This window comes from Wyeomyia smithii, chromosome 1 (assembly GCF_029784165.1).
Source record: "Wyeomyia smithii strain HCP4-BCI-WySm-NY-G18 chromosome 1, ASM2978416v1, whole genome shotgun sequence".
Classification (NCBI taxonomy): Eukaryota; Metazoa; Arthropoda; class Insecta; order Diptera; family Culicidae; genus Wyeomyia; species Wyeomyia smithii.
In genome coordinates, this window is record NC_073694.1 from 38,561,133 (window position 1) to 38,583,360 (window position 22,228).

Consider the following 22,228-nt stretch of genomic DNA (forward strand, 5'->3'; position numbering starts at 1 on the left):
GGGAGTAAGAAATATTTTGGGAAAAATATACGTTTTTCGAATATATTACCAATGCGTAACATTTTTCTACTGTAAAACTGATGACGATTACCTCATAAATGATTACCCAGTGCTTGAGACATGTGTTTATCTTTGAAATTGCTTATGAATATAAACCAATTTGATTTGTTATTACTATTTTGAATAAATAATTTCTAAGCAACATCGTCTCTTTTCGTAATTTAGCGATTAGTTATTAAGGATTTTATCGTTGAGCTCAGCAACCATATTTTTTTTTTGAGAAACGGCCCTATATTTTCTTACTGCCAATAAAAGTTCTGTTTAATCAATAACATTTTCTATTGTAAATTTAAAAAGAAGTATTTTCAGGAAATATAATGCTCCTTGCCTCAGTAAGGTAAACATTCAAATGAGCCACACTATAGCGTAGTAAGATAAGTGAGCAGTGAAAGAAATCGTTCTCCCTGTACTAAACAAAGTCGGTATAGCAGCGTCAAGCTACGAGCATGCAGAATGAAACGTCAAATTGGGATATCAATTATTTTCAAAAAAAAAAAAAAAAAACATTCCTGCAAAGTTGCGGAGCATTTTCAGCTTTAAACAGTGATATTTTTGCGGTTTTAGCTTTACTAACCAGCTATCACCATGTCCGAAGTGAATTTCTCCGCTCGTGCTTACTGCAAGATGATGCTGCATGCCGCCAAGTATCCGCATCTGGCTGTCAATGGATTGCTGCTAGGCGAGAAGGGATCCGAACAGAAGGTTGTCGACGCGGTTCCACTGTTCCACCAGTGTCTGCACGTGATACCGATGGCCGAGATTGCCCTGATTCAGGTGGAGGCGAAGGCGGCTCAGCAGCGGTTGCAGATTGTTGGTTACTATGCTGCGGCGGAGAATTTCTACGATAACAGCCTGGAGAAGGCACCGGGAGGCCGGATTGCGGACAAGATTGCGGAAAATACCAACGGAGCTTTGTTTGCGGTGGTAAGTACAAAGTTTCTGTATTTTCAGATTGAATATCGATATCGTATATTCTTGAAGTTCTATACACAGATCGAGTACCTACAGAATAATAACTTTTGATTCAATCATCATTACAAAATTGGTACTACGTGCTTCCTTTGAATCTTTTGGAACGTCCGGAAGAACAGGTGGTCGTTCTGTTGTTTCAAGTATGGTTGCTGCTGGTACAGGATGAATTCCGAGCATGTACACTAGAATGCTCAGCTGACTCGTCGATTCGGGCGGATTGTCATCTGCTTCCCGGAGCTAGAGCTGGTTTGCATGCGATCGAATCAGTCTGCACCTTTTATGCAGAACTTCCTGCACCACGTAGTTCACGTTATTATACTTTGATAATTTCTCCTGCTGGCTTAGGCCAGACTTTGTCTCCAGCTTGAAACGAACGGGGAACTGTTCCATGTTTTTTGTTGAATTGCCTATTTTGTTTCTGATTCACGGTTGCTGGCTGATTTGCGATGGTTGAAGTAGACTGAGGATTGTCCGCATCTTTCGACCCAGCATCAGCTCTACTGGCGATCTTCATTTGTAGTGTTCGGCTTGGTGTTTAACAGTACGTCTGAAGGAATACTAGTAGAGTCTTGGCAATCTTCATAGTGTGTGAGCGTCATAGTGTCATAGTGTGTGAGCAGCAAGTCAGATTGTAGCATTTGCTTGATTGTTTCAAACGACTGTTGGCATATTGGGGACCAATCCAAGTGGACATCCCTCTTCAAGAGTACATCTAGTGGATATCGAAGCTTATGCATTGGCCGAACGAACTTTTTTTGAAAATCAACAGCACCCAGAAAGCAACGAAATCTGGTGACATGCCATAAGTCGTCGATGATGTTTCAGTTCGGTTTGCTGTATACCATAATGTCATCCAGGAACCTTCATCAGCTGTTGGAAAGCTCCAGGGGCAGACTTTACACCTGGTGTCAATCCGTTACAGCGGTAAAGTTCTCGATGGGTCTTGATTGTTAACAGCTGCTTCTACTTGTCATCTACTTTAACTTGAAGGTACGCCGACAAGTCTATGAGGGTGGAAAACTGAGCTAGGTGAAGATGTCATCCGCAACCACAGCTTGAAAAGTTCAATCCAGTCGAAACCGAAAAACTGAGATTTGGTTGTGTGGTTACAGAACAGGCGCCTTTTTTTAATGACTCCGCCCGAACGCCGTTTTGCTTGATTAATGGTTCTTGAAATGACGGATGGCAGCCGATTATTCACTCCGCCGTTTCAGGAATTTTTGGTGGTCACTGTTCACCTGATTTACAGCAAAAACACCATTTACTATTTCGACTATTGTTATTTGCATTACCCTTCCTTGTGCTAAACCTTGTTGCATGATTTGCAGGCGTGGTTCGCAAAAGAACATCGACGAACGTAGTGCATGCCACCGTACTTCCAGTGAAACAGTTGGATTTGATACTTGCTTCTTCTGCATAGATTGCACAGACTGATGCAGTAGGGTGTCCCAAAATTGCACAAGTCTGGGGCTCACCCTCCAGATGATAGAAAATGGTGTTACGAACAAACTTTTGTTCGGCGGCAGCTCTGGAAAATGATGTTTTCAACAGGCCCCGATGACTTTTTTGAAAAAATCGGTTTTTCTTATGTTAAATCCAAAAAACATGTCCAGTTATTCAATTTTCCATGAAACCTAATCCTTTTATATTTTTTACAGGTTCCTTAGGGTCCAAACTGTAAAGGAAAAATTCGTTTCGGATTGATTATCGTCAATTTATTTTTCTAAAAAAAAATCTATCGTTTGGAAAAGAGATTTTTCAAGTATACTTTGACATTCAATCAATAAAAGTGGGTATTAAACCTAATGCTCTCACCAACTGAATACCACTAAAAGTTGGGAAATTTTATGGGGAAGAACATTGCCAAAGACTGCGGGGAGCCTCGTAGCCGCAAGGTTACAGAGTCTGCTTTGTCAAGCGGATGGTCGTGGGTTCGAATCTTAGTAGAATCAGGCCATTCGATATCAAAAAGGACTTTAAGTATGAGTTTATTCTCAGGCTCCCCACCACTTACCCTTCCTTTACGCTGAATTCTATAATACCTTTGCGTGACTTCCTCTTAACAAAAATAAATCCCTCTTATCAATAAAACTGGCCAGAAGGACGCACGACAAAACTTCTCCAGGGAATTATAATGGGCGATATTTGGTAGGAGGAAGGAGGCTCGGTATAGAAGTACAGTAAGCGTGTAAAACGAGGGGAAGTACATTACACACAAGCACTGATCAAAAATAATAATACGCATGCCACTTCTCAATAGCGATATTGCTAAAAAAATAGAAGTGCGGGATACAGCAGACACCCGGGCATATCTCACAATAGATCAACGATTCTGGTCGCAGTGAGGAAGTCCATACAGGAAAAAAAAAATTGCCAAAGACTACATGGCTCTCAAATAACTTGATTTTAAGTTATTCGTGATTTACTGTGAAATAAAAAGTTGAATTTTAATGTTTTCCTACAATAATCAAGGTCGAGTAAAAAAAATTGAATAAATATTATCAAGTTTACTAAAGGGGAGGAAATGGATGTAATTTAACGAGGATGCGAAAAAGGACAAGGACAGAAAGTGCGACTTAAAATTAGAAAAAAAATCTTATTCAGATGGGACTCGAACCCGCAATCTCCGGTGACTTCGATACGGTGCCGGGTATGCAGACTGCACTTGTGGTATCTTCCGGAGGTCAATGTAAGCCTAGTATTTTTCGATAAAAATGTTAATGATGACTCGAAGAGGAGGGTAGTACAAAACTTGAAAATGGTGAGCAGTGAAAACGAAAATTCATGAGTGGAAAAATTTTCGTCTGTAAAAAACTTAGTGGACTCACAGAGAAGTCACTAAAGTTTTTTCGTTAGACTGCGGCTTGATATGAAGTTTTTTTTTATTCAGGAAGATCCCAAGCCTGGATAGAAAGAAATTATTACTTTGATGCCAAATCGAAATGTTAAAGCTTAACAGTTACCCTGCAGAACGAGCCCTTTGAGTAACAGGAGATTTAGTTGAAATTATAATACTATATGATACGGCAAATGAACATTTTAGTATTGGAAAACATCAAAATGTAACTTATTATGCCACAGTAAATCACGAATAACTCAAAATCAAGTTATTTTAGGGCCATATAGTCTTTGGCAATGTTCTTCCCCATAAAATTTCCCAACTTTTAATGGTATTCAGTGGGTGAGAGCATTAGGTTTAATACCCACTTTTATTGATTGAATGTCAAAGTATACTTGAAAAATCTCTTTTCCAAACGATAGAATTTTTTTTAGGAAAATAAATTGACGATAATCAATCCGAAACGAATTTTTCCTTTACAGTTTGGACCCTAAGGAACCTGTAAAAAATATAAAAGGATTAGGTTTCATGGAAAATTGAATAACTGGACATGTTTTTTGGATTTAACATATGAAAAACCGATTTTTTCAAAAAAGTCATCGGGGCCTTGAGAAAACATCATTTTCTAGAGCTGCCGCCGAACAAAAGTTTGTTCGTAACACCATTTTCTATCATCTGGAGGGTGAGCCCCAGACTTGTGCAATATTGGGACACCCTACTGATGCAGTTGTCGACGATTTCTGTTCTACCAGGGCGGTGTCATGTTTCAGAATCTGCACACGTTGACATTCGTTGATGAGTGGTTCCAATTTGCAATCGCCTTCTCCTTCGGATTCTAGCTTGGCCAGCAGTCTGGTCCGGACATTAGCTTCCTTAGGTGATCAGCTGTGATACGGTTCAACTCGAAATCCTCACATCGTTTGTTGAATGCCGCTGCACACGTTACGTAGTCCTCCTCAGTGCGTTTCACGGTATCCTCGGAAGGAAAATCTCGGAGATGCATCGGCAAAACGAAATTGACGTACTTGTGCACGATTACACTGAGGCTTCGTAGTAGGAGACGGACTTCAGCTGCATCGTCCAGCTTCGCGTCGTCCTTCAGGCGAAGGTCTTCATATTTCTGAAACCATCGGTCAAACACACAGCCATGCTTGTGGTTGTAACAAAACTCACGGATGTTGGACTATAACGATTCGATAACGAATTCGGGCTGCTCGACGGCCGGACCGGTACTCTTTGTTTTTTGAAACGTTCCGTCATAGCTATAAACGAGCGTTTTGTTGAATGTTTTGATTCTCAGCACCGCTTGAGGTTTCGTTTTTCGCAAGTGGTGCCATTCTTTCGATTTTTCAGATTCCAAGGAAATGTAGGTGTATTCTTTAATTCTCATCGCCAAATTGTTACATCCGAGTTATATCCGGAATAATGAGAAGACTAGATGACTATTTCTAGGGTCTTTATTAAATTAGAACTTGTTGGTTAAGAGGCTCACTTGTAACGGCACACGCGGTTACTTTGATGCCACCATTAGTTTGCTGGTGGAAACAATTATAAATGCCGTGTTCCGCAAGCTGTCAAAAACTTTGATATATTCTGGCTCTTCGAGACAATATCTAACCGCCGTCTTAACAATAGTTGACAAACAAACCAGCTATAAAATTTAACTTCTAGATTAACTTACAGACTAGAAATTGCATGTGATGCCTCCCTCAAATCGAGTTTTTGGTGACCAGACGGAACATCGCCGGTGACTGGAGCAGAGCTTCCTCCTGCTTCGGAATACCATTGATGAGACCAGAAAAGAGCAAGAGGAGCTTAAATGGAGGCGGCCGAGAAGGAGGTCAGGGCCAGGAGAGCGATTGCACATCAAGAGGTGCAGACAGACACCTTCTTGTTTGCAGCGATTTGCTGTACGGGGTAGGTCGCTAAGTGGAAAAGGCAATTCCCGGGAAAGCTGAGCAGGTTCTAGGGAAAGAAGGGCACGTTCGAGCACTCACCTTAGAGGTCCAGCTTGAAAACCCGAACGAAATCACCGAGGAGTGCGACGTTACACAAGCCCTCACGCAAGTGCCGAGTGGAAGTGGCCACTGAGTCCATCCGCCTCTGGAAACGTCCAGCGCGGAACCAGGTGGTCATTTTTTAACTAGCTTCGACAGATGCGCAATTGGCCATGAAAATTGCCAAACTTAAGGTTGGCTGGTCAGTATGACCCCTGGGCATATTCCAGTAACCGGACGTTTACTTAAGGAGGGAGGGCATAAGTCCTGAGCCTGTAAAAGACTCGACAGGAGCCAATTATGCAGGCGTTGTGGTGGTGCAGGCCATGAAGCGAAACACTGCAGAGAGTCTTGAAGTGCGTGGCATGTTCCGACTGCTAAGCCACGGGCGTCGAGGATAGGTTCAGTATGGGGGCCATACAGTCGACGAGCAGATTTCCGGCTTAGCAGGTTGTGTCAACTTCAAATGAAGCATAAGCGTTTGTCAAGGTAAACGGAGTGTTCTACAGCAGTTGCTACGCTCCACCCCGCTGGTCTATCGAATGGCTCGTACAGATGTCGACCTCCCAGAGAACCAGAAGCCGCATAAGATTGCACGGATTACCTCGTATAAAGTTCTATGGTGCATCAATATCGTATAGTTGTATGAACAACGTATTAGAGATGGTCGGGTTTGGCATTTTTCAAACCCGTACCCGACCCGTAGCCGAATGTTTTTTTCGGTTGAAACCCGAACCAGAAACTTTTTCTTTTCGATCAAACTCGAACCCGACCCGAACCCGAAAATTTTATTTTTGTGAAACCCGAACCCGAAACTGTGAAACCCGAACCCGAAATTTTTTTTGAGAGGTAGATTTTTCGTACCAATTTGAGGCTGCCCTGAAGCTTTGGGCCTCGAATGGTATTGAAATGCTAGTGTTTTTGCAGTTGCATGAAATTAGACATCATCATCTTACAAGAATGCTTATTTGATATAGTCGGGTTTCGGGTTTTCAGACCTAAACCCGATCTTTTGCAAACCCGAACCCGAAAATTTTTTTCCCACCAAACCCGAACCCGACTCGTACTCGACACCTTCAAAAATTTTCAAACCCGAACCCGACCCGAACCCGACACTTTAAAAAATTTACAAACCCGAACCCGACCCATATCCGTCGGGTTCGGGTTTCGTGTTTGAAAACCCGAAACCCGACCATTTCTACAACGTATGTGTTTCATCGCATATGGAGTTGTTTTGAGAACTTCTTGCGATGAGTGTAACATTCTCGCATAGCAATACAGATAAAGTCATATCGTGCCTGTTCAAAATCGTAGTAATTCCACAAAGTGATGATTATACGTATAAAGCAAAAGTCCCCCATATCACATCGTATTGCATATAAATTTAGTCGCAAAAGGCATAATTTTGCAACACTCTCAATGACTATATTCATGATAACAAGCCCAGACAACTCCGAGACAATTGAAAATCGCATAAGATTGCATGGATTACCTTGTAAAAAGTTATATGGTACATCACCATCGTATAGCTGTATGAGTAACGCAAGTGTTTCATCGCATATTGTGTTGTTTTGCGAACTTCTTGCGATTTGCACACTTAAAATTTTTTGCCGGGTCTCGGAAATTATTTGCCGAGAACGGCACCACTGAGTGCTCGGTTAAAAAAATAATGACAGCTGTCACATTTTTTCGTGAATCTCGGTGCACCTAACTGATATTTCGGCTCGTTAATATTTTGGCCCGAAGCTTCAGTTAGGTTGAACCGAGATTTTCGAAAAAATGTGACAGCTGTCATTTTTTTTTCTAACCGAGCACTCAGTGGTGCCGTTCTCGGCAAAAATTACCGAGACCCGACAAAAAAATTTAAGTGTGTGTGTAAGATACTCGCATAGCAATTCAATTAAACTCATATCATGTCTCTTCAAACTCTTATTGATTTCACAAAGTGATGATTATACGTGAATATCAAAAGTCTCATGCAACACATCGTATTGCATATGAAATTAGTCGCAGACGGCTTCGTTTTGTAACACCGTAAACGACTGAATTTATGATAACTAGATGTCGCCAATGTTTGCACAGCTTACATCGCACAAGGTACATTACCTTATATGACCAATTTCATCACATATAACGTTGTTTTGTGGAATTCTCGCGATAAAAAGGTGATAACTCCGGATTGGAACACCAATTAACTTCTTCAATGCAAACTCGAAGTTAATTTACATATTGACGACTATGCGTGAATATCGAAAACCATTCGCATTACTACTTCGTTTTACATATCAATGTAGTCGCTACACGGAGTTGCTTCTTTTCAAAAACATGAACCACGGAAAACATCTGCGAACAACTCGAATCTATTATGCACTACTTCACTTCATATCTTTGTTGCAAACCTACCTTCAATTGTTGTTGAAAACGACAAAATCACTTAATTTTGTTTGAACAATTGACTCAGCTCATCGAGCGGCCATGACAGTTCAACCGAAATATAAACAACGAATATTCCCGCATAAATCTACAAACTAACTCGCAATACGAAATCTAATTAGATACATTCTTTACGATGTCTCGTGGTAATTTAGACCACGGAAGAGTGGAATGAATGCTGCTTGACAATCTAAGAGTTCCAGGTTCGAGTCCGGATGGATACTAAAATATTACAGCGTGTGCCCACAGGAAATGAATGTTAGAAATTAAAGACTTTCATTTGTAATTTACTATTTCTTGTAATATGAATAGCAAGGGATAAATAATATATAATAATTGCTACTGTTCGCTGTTTTTTTTTTATTTAAAGAAATAGTTTTGGTCGCATGTTCTAATAAACTGACACGTAGGAATACATGGCGAACATCGCATAGATATCTGAATTAATTCGCTAATGTTAACTTATGGAGTCGCATTGAGTAATAAAAGAACCCGTAGTGTGTATTCAAATATCGCTTATAGTTTCGTTTCAAATCGCGAATATGAAGTTGTGAAGTCGCATTAAATAATGAAACAACTCGGATAAGTAAACAAGCTTTAACAGTTAAAGTCGCATATATGAACTTTTTGCATCGTAAAAGTGTTTTGATATTTTGGAAATGCACGCATATCGCCTCCACTTTTGTGCGTATAAGCAACATTCGCAGCATCTTGTGCGATGTAACTATCACGTATAAATGCACGTACAATGCGATGACTGTCATAACCATGGGGCTGATGATCCCAACGTTGTTGGTGGAGGCGAGGAACTTCAAAACGGAGAAGTCGCTATACAAACCAGAGGGGTCAGAGCGTGTCTCCGTGCAAGACGGAGCTCCGGGTAATGCGTCGTGCAACATTCGAGTTTTAAGATCGGCGAAAGGTCTTGTTTTGATAAGCTATGCGCGCGGGCCAATACGAATCCGTTGGGTAACGTCCACAGGATTGTAATGACCAAGACCAAAAAACTACTAGATGCTATACTGCCGCTATTCGCATAACAGTCCTATGTAAAAGTCTTATGTTTTCTTGTTTTTTTTTTGCGGAAATGGGTCCATTTTAGCATGCTCTACAAGAGTAGCCATTGAAATCGAGATTGTGGGAATCAAAACAAATTTTTTTAATGGCTATTCTTGAAAAACATGCCAAAATGGACACATTTTTGCAAAATTTACACAGAACTTGCAACTTTTACATAGGACTATTATGCGAATAGCGGCAGTATATAACGAGTACTTTTTTTCAGGGTTTTTTTTAAACTGCATTACAGTCAGTTATTACAGTCAGTCGTTTTTGAGTGACTAACTGCTGACTCGTACGGTTACGTTAGGCCTTCGTAGCATTTACTAGTGTGTACTGATGAGTTAACCCATTCCCAGCGGAGAGAATAAATTTTTCACCTCAAATAGTAAACTTTAAACTCATGACTAATCAACCATATGCAAGCGGCGAGTTACTCGTCTGACCAATTTTAGTCTTGCAGATGGCGGGTCGGCTGTCACTCAGTTGTCACCAGCCAAGTGTCGTCGGTGATCACGGGCTCGCCTAGTCTTCTGTTATAGGGGCCTTAATCTCAGGGGCGTGAATTCATATTATAAATAAATAAAAACAATAACAACATCGACTGCAATCATTATCGAGTACCATCTTTTAAGAAGCATCCATATTGTCTTTTATTGAATAAAAGAAAAACTGAATTACTGTCCATTCTCCACAGATCGATAACCGCGCCGTTTCGATCAACATGTGCTACCCAGCGGTGCGGGTCTGGCAACATCGGGAATCCCGTTGGAACAAGGTACCACGATGCACCGTCGAGGACGCCAAAAACACGTTCGACGCGGTATCCGGTCTGCTGCAGCGCGGTGCCATGAAGGAGCTGAACGACTTCGACAACTATCTCGATAACACGGAAAACGACTGGAACAACGAGCATTTGAATCGGGATTTGCCGCAAATATTATCGATGTATTGAAAATTGGTCCGATCGTGGGACGAAAGGTTATGTGTGGCAGTGCAATTCGAGAGTGCGCGCATTCGGATCACTCTGTAAGGTTTATTGTATTTTATAATTTATCACCTCTGTAATAATCGCTTCGTATCACAAATACCAAAGGATTCACAATTCCTTTATTGACGTTGAATCAGTCAATACATATTTTTCGAACTTTCTGATCTAGTTTTGGAGAGATTTTCAGGTTCATTGAAAAACTATTTTTCTTTATTATTTCAATTTTATTTTCACCTCTTCATTGTGATTCGTTTATTTTACACGTTGTCAAAAAAGAGACTTTACTTTGAAGAGAATCCATTAAATTATGAAAAAACTATTGATTTATTGAATATTTCGGTGACTCTGCACCGTAGTCGTATTTGATTATTTTCTAACGTTCAACCTAAAAAAATCATTCTCAACCTTTTAAAAAACGGCGAGTAATCAAATGCACTCAACTGATTTTGAGACGAGTAGGAAAACAAATGGATGTAACGATAGTTGAACAGTACAGGTATTTTTTTTATTCAGGGGTTGGAAAATCGAGAAAAAAAACTAGAAAGGAGAATAGAACAGTGTTGAAGCTGCGACCTATTGCTTCAGTGCGAACCGCGACCGTCCGAGACGACTGGTCAGAGATTTCGCTGCGTTGTTATCACCGCCGTTGGTTTCCTCGCTCTGCTCCGATGGTGCTGCGTGCTGTTCCGCTTCCTTTCGTGCCGCTCCGAATCGACGTCCCTTCGTTACGGCTGGAAGGATCGAACGAAGATAGGTGTTAGATTTTTTCGTTGATTGTGGAGATGAACAAAATAAAAAAAAGAAAACAAAAGACTAGAAGTAGCTAATGATTTGCAAGTTTCTATTTTTTTTAACAATTGTTAGAAAAAAAAAAATGAATTTAACAATTGTGTATAAATACTAAATGTGTATTTTTTTAGGAAACTCGAAGAAAATAAAACAGAATATTGGACAAAGTGAGCGTACAGTAAAGTGGAAAAGTGATCGACAGTCGACACAATAGAAAACAGGCATAAGTCATACGCAGAACATAGGGAAAGAGAAATAAAAATAGAAAGAAGAAGATTAATGGTTTAAATTACGTTTCGTTAAAGCAAAAACAACATTATCTGCAATTTTACCGATTGCTGGCGCCTTGGCAGATTTAGCTGGGGCGGGAGCCGGAACGTCTTCATCGTCATATACCCTTTCCTTTGGTGGTGCTGGGTGAAGAGAAAATGGAAAGAAATCAAAACTACGGTCAGAAAATGTTAACGTTAAAAAGGACTTTGAGAGAGCAGTGAAACTATCGTTAAAAAGTTTATTTTCGAAAAGATTCATACACTTTTCCAAGTGAGAAAAGATAAAACAAGCTTGAATGAAAAGTAAAACAATCCCAGTCGAGATTTGTGGTGAGTTCACTCAACGGCTACAGGCAAGCGCGAAATTTAAAATTGTACAAGCCTACTGAAACCGGTTCCGCACAGAGTGTTGCCGTCGGTATGCAGAGTGCCAAATGCACGCAGTAGGGTGGAAGCAAGAAGGAGTAAAGTGGTTTCCAATCCACCGAGTTGTAGTGGATGTTGGCCGATGATCGTTGTACGGTGTTGAAATTTCGCCCAAGCGAAGAGCAAAGGTCGCTGCACTTTTGAACAGAAACTCTACGGTACCCGTCGCTGCATCTAGGTCAGCCAGTATCGAAGCTTGGGTGCTTTCCGATCCAAATTGGCGCAACAAATTCGACAAAATAAAACACGTTAGTAAAATGTCAATATCAAGTCCTTTTATGGGGTGTTGGATAGCACAAGCAATATTGCAGCTACTACATTGTGTTCGAAAAATTGATATCTAACCCGAAGTTTGTTGGGTTAGGTTCATTTTGGCGTTCATACTTTATATTCACAACTACCTAAGCCAGCAGTCACATGGGTGACTGGCTGTTTGTTATGGTAATCCAGTGACTAGAGTCAATAAAACTTGAGTCATTGATAATCTGGACGCGAAAAACGGATCTAACTTTGAATGAAAGTCATATATTGCACTTGGAAGGAAAAAACAGCAAAAACAATATCATATTTTAGACATTGTTGGTTAATCTGAACGGCCATTTTGTTCTTGATCTTGATACCACTGTAGTATTTCTCCGCTGTAGTAATAACTTGTCAATACTTTACCAGTCCATTGTGAGCTCTAATGTATGGAAGAATTCATTTTTTAGGCAACTCAGTTTCCAAATATTTTACTGTTAACTATTTTGCAGTTGAATTAAAAACTAATCAGTGAGAAGGTTGTTCAACAACTGTGAGAGCAGTTCAAGCTCAAATTTGTAATAGGACAAGGACACAGCTATTTGGGTCAAGAAAAATTGTCAACTCTAGCTTTATGGGAAGGAGACGATCTGGTGGTAGTGGACGAGGAGTGTCAAGCATGCCAATAAAACGATCTTTTTTATAATTGAATGCCAGCGAGAGAATCTATTAACTGATGCGTGAAGGATGTTGTTGAATTCGCTTTCACAGTTGATGATTCTTTGTTTGTGTAAGCTAGAAGAAAAGAAGTTCAGTTTCTAGATAACAGGTTAATTCCACCAAAGTCCCAGATGATGCAGCCATGGAATCTAGTGAAATCCAAAAAAAATCTTTAGACGCAAGGAACAAGCAGCAAGGGAAGACCGCTGGAAGCAGTCGTTTCAAATCCGCTGCCTATGGTGCCAATGGACCTCACATAGAACTGGCCAGGGAAAACCCTGAAAAGACCGCTGGAGACGAATGTAATGCATTCTGCATGAATAATTATACAAAACATTGGATTAGTATACGGGACCTAAAAAGCCGTCAGTCCCTATATGGTACCTGTGAGCCCGGATCTCTGGGACCATGTTCAAGATCGGGAATCTGTTCCGAAATGGCTATTTCAGGCAACTCATCAGATAAACTCAGAATGAATGAAAACTAACTCCACGAGTGATTTCATGAATTTAGGTATGTTGTTCAGTTATATTAGCAATTGTGCTAATTTGTCTCACATGGTCCCGGATTCTAATAAAAGAGATCTCCAAGCTTTTGATAGGCCAAAACCAATAACAGGTCAAGAATAGCAGAAGACATTTACTTTGGAGGAAAAGGTGCGAATTATTGATGAATTCAAATACGGAGAAGGAACGCAGGAATAACTCGCCAGGATGTACGGCGTTAGAACGACTTCTGTATCACGATGTGCACAAAACAGGAAGGAAATACGGGTCAAGCCAAGGAAGGTTAGAGGGAAAATGGTGTAGAAAACGGCAAACCATCAAGGAGCAGTATTTTCCTTTGATGGAGAAATCTTAAATTTATATGGATCTTTCAGTAACGTCAAGAAGGCATTATTGTTACACCGGAAATACTGCGAGTGAAGCAGGAAATGTTGCTGATAGATCTTCAAAAACAAAGACGTTACGTCAGGCAGAGTTTTGCATTATTTTGTTTGTTCCGTACGGGTTCTATATGGAGTTTGTATCGGCCGTAAGAGAGTTTTCCGTGAAATTTGCCATAGAACCAAAGACGGTGTTGTTGCTCGATAACTGCATGAAACACTCCGATGGAAGTGATGAGTTGGTGTCGGATGATGGTTTGATTTGGGTAAGAATGTGCAATATTTTGTTATTTAAATTTAAGTTTTGCTAATTTTGTTTGTGAGCTGCGTGGGATGAGATCATTCCGTTAACAATCGTTCGAGTGACGAGTATCGTGTATACAGACGAGAAAATAGTGGAGAAGGTTATAGGAGAAACCAGTGAAAATGCTGCACCAAAGGATTCGTTGCTAGCTTTATACTCAATGCCCGGAATTTATCAGTTCCTAAGGCAAGAGTGAAATTTAATGCACCAATTATTGACAGTGAACTTCAACTTCTTATACGTTTGAAGAACATACGGAGACGTCAATACCAAAGATTTCGTGATCCTGCTTTGAAAATTATTTTTCAAGAATTACAAAAGGAAATTAAACATAGATTCACTCTCTTGCGAAATGAGAATTTCATGAGAGAAGCTGAACAACTAAAACCTTATTCAAAACCTTTCTGGAAGCTTTCGAAGGTTCTTAAGAAACCCTCGAAGCTCATTCCAGTCCTTAAAGATGGTGATTGCATTTTTCTAACGAATGAACAAAAATCTCAAAAACTTACTCAGCAGTTTGAGAGTGTTCATAACTCCAATTTGAACGTAGTAAGTCCTATTGAAAATGAAGTAAACCAAAAGTATGTTCAGATCACCAACCAAGAATTTCTTTCCGAAGAGGTATTGGAGACAAACTTGAATGAGGTGCGAACTATTTTCAAAAAATTCAAAAACATGAAAGCACCAGGAGATGATGGGATTTTCTATATCCTCATCAAAAGACTTCCCGAAAACTCCTTAAATTTCTTGGTAAAAATTTTTAACAGATGCTTTGCACTAGCACATTTTCCTACGAAATGGAAAAATGCCAAAGTCACTCCAATTTTAAAACCCGAAAAGAATCCAGCTGAAGCATCAAGTTATCGACCAATTAGTTTTCTTTCCTCTATTAGCAAACTTTTTGAAAGAATAATTCTTAATAGAATGATAACACATATTAATGAGAACTCAATTTTTGCAAATGAGCAGTTTGGTTTTCGCCATGGGCATTCCACTACTCATCAGTTACTTAGAGTAACAAATATGATTCGAACTAATAAATCTGAAGGCTATTCGACTGGAGCTGCTCTTCTTGACATAGAAAAGGCATTCGACAGTGTTTGGCATAGAGGTTCAATAGCTAAAATGTCAAATTTCAGTTTTCCGCTTTACCTTACAAAAATGATCCAAAGTTATTTAACTGACCGCACTCTCCAGGTTAACTATCTAAATGGTAAATCTAATAGATTGCCTGTTAGAGCTGGTGTGCCTCAGGGGAGTATCTTGGGCCCAATCTTATATAAAATTTTTACTTCTGATCTTCCTGATTTACCACCAGGTTGTGAGAAATCTCTGTTTTGTGACGATACAAGCATTTCCGCAAAAGGAAAAAGCCTTCGTGTTATATGCAGTCGGCTTCAAAAAAGTTTAGATATTCTTTCTTCATACTTGCAGAAATGGAAGATTTCCCCTAATGCCTCTAAAACACAGTTAATTATTTTTCCTCATAAGCCAAGAGTTTCATTTCTCAAACCCACCCATAACCACGTTATTACGATGAACGGTGTGGTCTTAAATTGGTCTGATCAAGTTAAATACTTAGGGCTAATTTATGATAAGAATCTTACTTTCAAGGAGCACATTGAAAATATTCAGTCAAAGTGCAATAAGTACATCAAATGTTTATATCCTCTTATCAACAGGAATTCTAGGCTTTGTCTCAAGAATAAACTGTTAATTTACAAACAAATTTTTAGGCCAGCAATGTTATATGCAGTACCCATCTGGACAAGTTGTTGTGCAACCAGGAAGAAGACACTTCAAAGGATTCAGAATAAACTTTTGAAAATGATTTTGAAGCGTTCTCCCTGGTTTAGCACGAACGAGCTACATAGGCTCACTAATGTAGAAACATTAGAAAATATGTCAAGCCAAATTATCAACAAATTCGGACAAAAATCGTTGCATTCCTCAATTGCAACGATTAGTTCACTTTATAGTCAGTAAAATAGTTTTAAGTTTATTTTAAGTTTCGTTTTATTTCCTTTGTTCCTTTTTTTTTTCTTGACAAGTAGGTTTAATAATTTTCCTACAGTTACATTATCTTAACTGCGAAAGCTAATAACATTCAATAATACTAAGAAGCGTACACACACATATATATATATATATATATATATATATATATATATATATATATATATATATATATATATATATATATATATATATATATATATATATATATATATATATATATAATAGTGTTGAAATGTCACCATTTGTGGCAGAACACACAATACTAATTCTGAATAGATATTTTAGTACATAAATAAATCATTACAAACTCCCCTCCCTATAAAAAAAAAGGATTCGTTGCTGAACTCAGATGAACCAGACGATGCATATATGCAGCTACTTTTTGAAAGTTTAGGAGAATGCATTGATTGAAAATGACTGGCAAAAGCGAGTGCATTAATTTATGTATTTTACATATGATCGATTATAAAACATGTCCGACAGTCAAGCAGCTTTTAATGCTCTGAAGTCTGCAACATGCACATCAAAACTTGTTTGGGAGTGTTCTCAATCACTTCAAACACTGGGTTGCAATAATCAAGTAAATTTATACTGGGTTCCTGGTCACTGTGGAATCGATGGGAACGAAAAAGCCGATGAACTTGCAAGACTTGGATCGTCTCATCAGTACATAAGACCAGAACCTTTCTGTGGCTTATCCGCTTCTTCACTTAAAATTAAGCTGAAAGCATGGGAAATTTCGAAGGTGGAGTCCAACTGGACAAATACTTCCATTGGTAGACAGTCAAAGAGGTTTATAACACCGAACGGTCCTATGACTCGCAAAATACTGGAGCTTCCAAAAAAAGATCTAAGCACATATACTAACAACAGGGCATTGTCCGAGCCGTTATCACTTGAAGCTTATGAAAAAACTTCAAGATGATACGTGTCGCTTATGTGGCATGGAAAAAGAAGACTCGGAACAACTCCCAGTACGGTTATTCGCTTCATGCGAAGTGTAATACCAGACTGGACTAATGCTATTGGTCATATCATGACGGCCACTTCCAATAGTGGTACGTTATCCTGACTTAGCAAAATTAAAAAGGGCATATGTCACAAAAGATCAAAAAATTGGTCGCAGTGATAAAATACCCAACACGGAAAAAAAAATTAAACTTTAATTTTTCAAGCCTTGCTCCCCTAAAATGCCCCTGTTTATTTTGATAAGACGTGCGGGGAGGGTTAAGACGAAATCAACAACACAAACACTCCATTAGCTGCAAGAATGCATAAAGTTCTTTCGAACGATCATTCAAATAGTCTCGGCTGCCCTAAAAAAGAAATTGGCAGTTTCATTGTCGATTTCTATAAAACATTGGAAGTAATGATAAGACTCATTTCCCTGGGTGAAGCATGGGATTTAGATGAATCAAGACGATTATGGTCAACTAATGTCTATCTTTAAGCTTGTGAAAGTTTTACGCCATTCAGGGTTGAATGGGTATTGAGTTCGTTTGAACATTTCAAAAGATTTATTATACCCAGCATCACTCCAGCATCCATTAGATCCGATGGAGCTGAAATTTTGTACAGGGTGTTTTTTGGGCAGGTGAACATTTTGTATAGGGTTTCTCAAAATGACCATTTTGGTAGGCACCCTACTGCATACCAAAAGTTTGGATGAAGGTTCAAGCTGTCATTATTTCCAATGCGGAAAAAAAGACTAAACGGCTCCTGAAACCTTTAAAGCTATCAATTTTCCATCTGTTCTCTCGAAGTCAATGGAAAAAATTTGGACGACTTTATTAATCCGGATCAACCTTATTAAACTAAACTAACTTGATGTGATTTTCTCTGTCAAGCGACATCTATTGGTGTTCATTGAAGTGTTGCCAAATGATGGAAATGTCATTGAATTTCATTCGAAGTCCAGAAATGTTCAATGTGTCAAACGATGCCATATGGTACAACATAATTAGAATATTCTCTGTAAATTTTGAAGCGAAATGTGTTTTAAATCACTTGTACACTGGCGCCGCATGGTGACCTTATTGCTACAATTTTTTTTATGCAGCTTTACAAGGCTGGCGTAACTGGTAGCGAAATCTGGTTAGGCTTTGCTACCACTAAAAACTTTACACAAGTTTTAAACTAAGCTTGAACGTCTGTCTGCGATTCGGGTTAAGTCAAGAAGCATAATGAATTCTCATCAAGCAAAATCAATTTACTTACCTTTCGGGTGAATCTACTATAACGGCGCTACAATTGCTAGTTAATGAAATCAAGAAACCGCTTTAAGCTAAAGAAATTGCGTTGGTTACTTTCCTTGATATTAAAGGAGCGTTCGACAATGTATCCTATAGCTTAATGCGTTCCGCAATACAAGCGAGGGGCCTAGGTAACTGTGTTATCGGATTTTGATAAAGGTGATGCTTGAATATCGAGAAATTTCTGCTGACCTTTTTTTCTGTGTGGATTAGATCTATTGTGATATTGTCCAGGTGTTTTCTGTATTCCGCACTTCATATTACTGGCAGTATCACTATTGAAGTAAGTGATACGCTTATATATGCGGATAAGCCAACAACAATTCCAGCCTTGGAAGACAACATTACACGCGTTATTCGCGAGATACCAGCCGAAATGCTCGAAAAGTGACCCATAATTGGATTGGATTCGTATGGACCATTTAAAACGTAGCCGCGGCCAACATTTGAATGAAATTATCTTTAAAAAGTAAATGGCGTAAACCAATTTATCGGCTCAAATAAAGATTTTATACAGTTTTGTAATTTTTATGCGTTTTTTTTGTTAAAGAAAAACCAAATTCTTAAAAAATCACCCTTTACCTTAGCTCACAGTGAAATGTCTTTTTTCTTCTGCCAAATACAAATTACTGTTGGATTTCTCAAGGCCAACACACGTTCATGAAGCAACACGGAATTTTCTTGCTTTGTAAATTTTGAAATATAATTCTACATTTATTTCAAGCGATTGAAAAGTGACGCTAGAATTATTTTACACTGAATGCGATCAAATTTTAATTAGCGACTTTGTTTGTTGTTGTTATTTAGTCTTTTAGTAAAGTTTAGAAAGTCGTCATCGGAGACGCAAACGCACAGGTTGGGAGGGAGGAATTCTTCCGTACGGTCATTGGAAGGCATAGCCTCCACTCGTCAACCAATGAAAACGGCCTGAGGCTGATAAACTTTGCCGCGGCCAGAGGAATGGCCATATGTGGCTCCTATTTTCCACGTTTGAATATTCGGAAACACACCTGGAGGTATCCAAATGGAGAAGCCTGCTCCCAGATCGATCACGTACTGATTGACGGTATGCACTTTTCGGATGTTACTGATGTTAGGTCTTTTCGGGGACCAAACATTGACTCTGACCATTATCTCGTCGTTTGTAAGATCCGCGCACGGTTGTCGAACGTGCAGAAATCTCTCACAGAGAGGACGACGCGTTTGAACATTCATCGGTTGAAAGCTGATGGCGTGGCAGCAGAATACGCCAGAGAGCTGGATCAACGGATCGCAGAACAGCAGGAGGAAGGAGTAGAAGACATAAATGGGCTGTGGAGCAGTATTCACGGCGCCATCGGAACGACTGCGAGAGAGGTGGTAGGTACGACGCGTGGAAGACAGCCTAACGGCTGGTTCGATGCTGAGTGCCAGAGAGCGACAGATGAGAAGAACCGTGCCAGGAGCCGCATGCTCACTGCGGCTACGCGTCAGAACAGAGAGAGGTACAGGGTGGCAAGAGCTGCCGAAAATAGAACTCACCGTCGGAAGAAGCGCGAGTACGAGGAGCAGGTGCTCGCCAGCGCAGAGGGCAGCTATGCTGAAAACGACGTGCGGAGATTCTATAGAACTGTCAACAGAGTCAGAAGCAGGAATTTCCCTGTGCCGGTCATGTGAAATGACAAGGACGGCAACCTGCTTACTGATAAACCGACGGTTGCAGCCAGGTGGAAGGAGCATTTTCAGGCGCTATTGAACGGTGAGGAACCGGATGAGCAGAACAGGAACAGGATGACGATTATGAGTGACGAACAAGCTGTGGAGCCACCGACACAGGAGGAGGGGAAAAAGGCGATTAGTGAGCTGAAAAACGGAAAGGCCACTGGGAAGGACGGTATGCCAGCCGAACTTCTAAAAGCGGGAAGCGAGCGGCTGTACCTTGCGATCCACCAGATAATACTAAAAATCTGGGCGGACGAACAAATGCCGAACGACTGGTTGGAAGGCCTCATATGCCCTATCTATAAGAAGAGCCATCGATTGGATTGTGGCAACTATCGAGGGATAACGTTGCTCAACTCCGCATATAAAGTGCTCTCCCGTATCCTGTTCTTCAGATTGAGACCGCTAACGGAATCCTTTGTTGGCGAATACCAGGCTGGTTTTCGACAAGGGCGTTCCACGACGGATCAAATTTTCACCCTGCGACAGATCCTCGATAAGCTCCGGGAGTACAACTTATCGACTCACCATCTGTTCGTGGACTTCAGGGCGACATACGACTCAGTGAAAAGAAATGAGCTGTGGCAGATCATGCTGGAACACGGTTTCCCTACGAAACTTATAAAGCTGAGTCGTATGACACTGGAGGGATCCAAATCGTGCGTGCGGATAGCTGGCGAGACATCAGCCGCGTTCGTAACATTGGATGGACTGAAGCAGGGGGATGCGCTCTCCCACCTACTGTTTAACCTCGCTCTTGAGAGTACAGTACGAAGAGCAAAATTTCGAAAGAAACGGTACGATCATTACGAGATCTCACATGCTTATTGGTTTTGCGGACGACGTCGATATCATCGGTATCAACCGTAAGGCCGTGGAGGAGGCTTTCGTACCTTTTAAGAGAGAAGCAGCGAGATTGGGACTTGTCATTAACTCTGCCAAAACGAAGTTCATGGTAGCTGGCAGTGGTTGACGAATTCGTTTATCTTGGTACGCTTGTGACATGTGACAACGATATGAGCCGTGAAGTGAAACGACGAGTTGCAGCTGCGAACAGAGCTTTCTACGGACTGCGTAGCCAGCTAAGGTCCCGTAGTTTGCAAACTCGCACAAAACTAGCGCTGTATAGGACGCTGATATTCCCGGTGGCCCTTAACGGACATGAAGCATGGACGTTGAAGGAAGCTGATCGACGAGTGCTCGGAGTTTTTGAGCGTAAAGTTCTGCGATTGATACTTGGCGGTAAATTGGAAGGTGGAGTGTGGCGCAGACGCATGAATCACGAGTTGTACCAGGTATACAAACATGCTGATATAGTGAAGGTAATACAGCGGGGCAGGCTTCAGTGGGCTGGACACGTAGCCAGGATGCCTGACGAGAGAGCCGCCAAAACTATCTTCAGTAGAGAACCAGGAAGAGGCCGTCGACTCCGTGGTAGGCCTCGCACGCGGTGGATGTGCGCGGTGGAAGAAGATGCACGATCTGCTGGTGTACGGGGAGACTGGAGAGCGGCTGCCCAAGACAGAAGAAGCTGGACATCTCTAATTCGTTCGGCCCTGGACCGGTGAACGGTCCGTTAGCCAAAAAAGTAAAAGTAAGTAAGTAAAGTTTAGTGTAAAACAAATTAAACAGTTAAATTGGAGCAGCTACACAATTCTGCAAAATCGTTTGATAAATAAGTTTAAAATGCCATTGATGTGTCACAATATAAAGACAGTATTAAGATAAATACGAACAAAAGGAAGAGAAATTAAAACATTTTCAATCGTTGCTTTCGCCGTCTGCTGTTGAAAAATAAACACTAAGAAGGAAAGCGAGGTTTCACAGTGTTTGTCAATATTAGCAACGTTCTCGCGAGTTGCAGGAAAATTAATAACTTCTTTAATTGAATAAATTTGATGAAATGTGCGTTTGTTGCAGCAAAATCCATACAAACATAAAATCGTCGCCTGCCGCGCTGCGGTAAGTCTGCTTGCTGTTGGTCGACCCGGCTTTCAGTGAACAATCCTTTTGCCATAGTGATCGGATGTACAATGATGAATCAATTGTTGTATGCTAGCTTTTATATGTGAGGAATGACGCTTATACTTCCGGTGGGCGTGCCGTTGTGCACTCGAGCGTACAAGCAACAAGTCGCTCACAAAGTCGAATCGTTTGTATACTTTAGTGTCGGCTGTACTAGGGAAGTGCTTCGATTGCATCATTGCGGCCACGCGATTGGTTGAACTATAATCAAATTGGCTATGAATTTTTACCTCTTTACTATGA

General features: G+C 40.4%; 2 protein-coding genes across 3 annotated transcripts in view; one reads left to right on the top strand and one right to left on the bottom strand.

The window, feature by feature from the left end:
* Positions 1-507: 507 nt before the first annotated feature.
* Positions 508-10,492, top strand: LOC129718667 (ER membrane protein complex subunit 8/9 homolog). The gene is made up of 2 exons (XM_055669666.1): positions 508-984; positions 10,058-10,492. The coding sequence occupies exons 1-2, from the start codon at positions 646-648 to the stop codon at positions 10,313-10,315; spliced, it is 597 nt and encodes a 198-aa protein (XP_055525641.1). The 5' UTR covers positions 508-645; the 3' UTR covers positions 10,316-10,492.
* The window catches only part of LOC129718666 (uncharacterized), a 36,465-nt gene continuing 24,725 nt past the window's right edge, over positions 10,489-22,228 (bottom strand). The window contains exons 4-5 of one of the 2 annotated variants that reach the window (XM_055669663.1): positions 11,434-11,553; positions 10,489-11,082 (exon numbers count right to left, since the gene is read on the bottom strand). In XM_055669663.1, coding sequence (XP_055525638.1) covers positions 10,925-11,082; positions 11,434-11,553 — 278 coding nt within the window. In that variant the 3' untranslated portion in view covers positions 10,489-10,924. The remainder of the gene's footprint in view (positions 11,083-11,433; positions 11,554-22,228) is intronic. The other variant, XM_055669664.1, reaches the window with a different exon arrangement.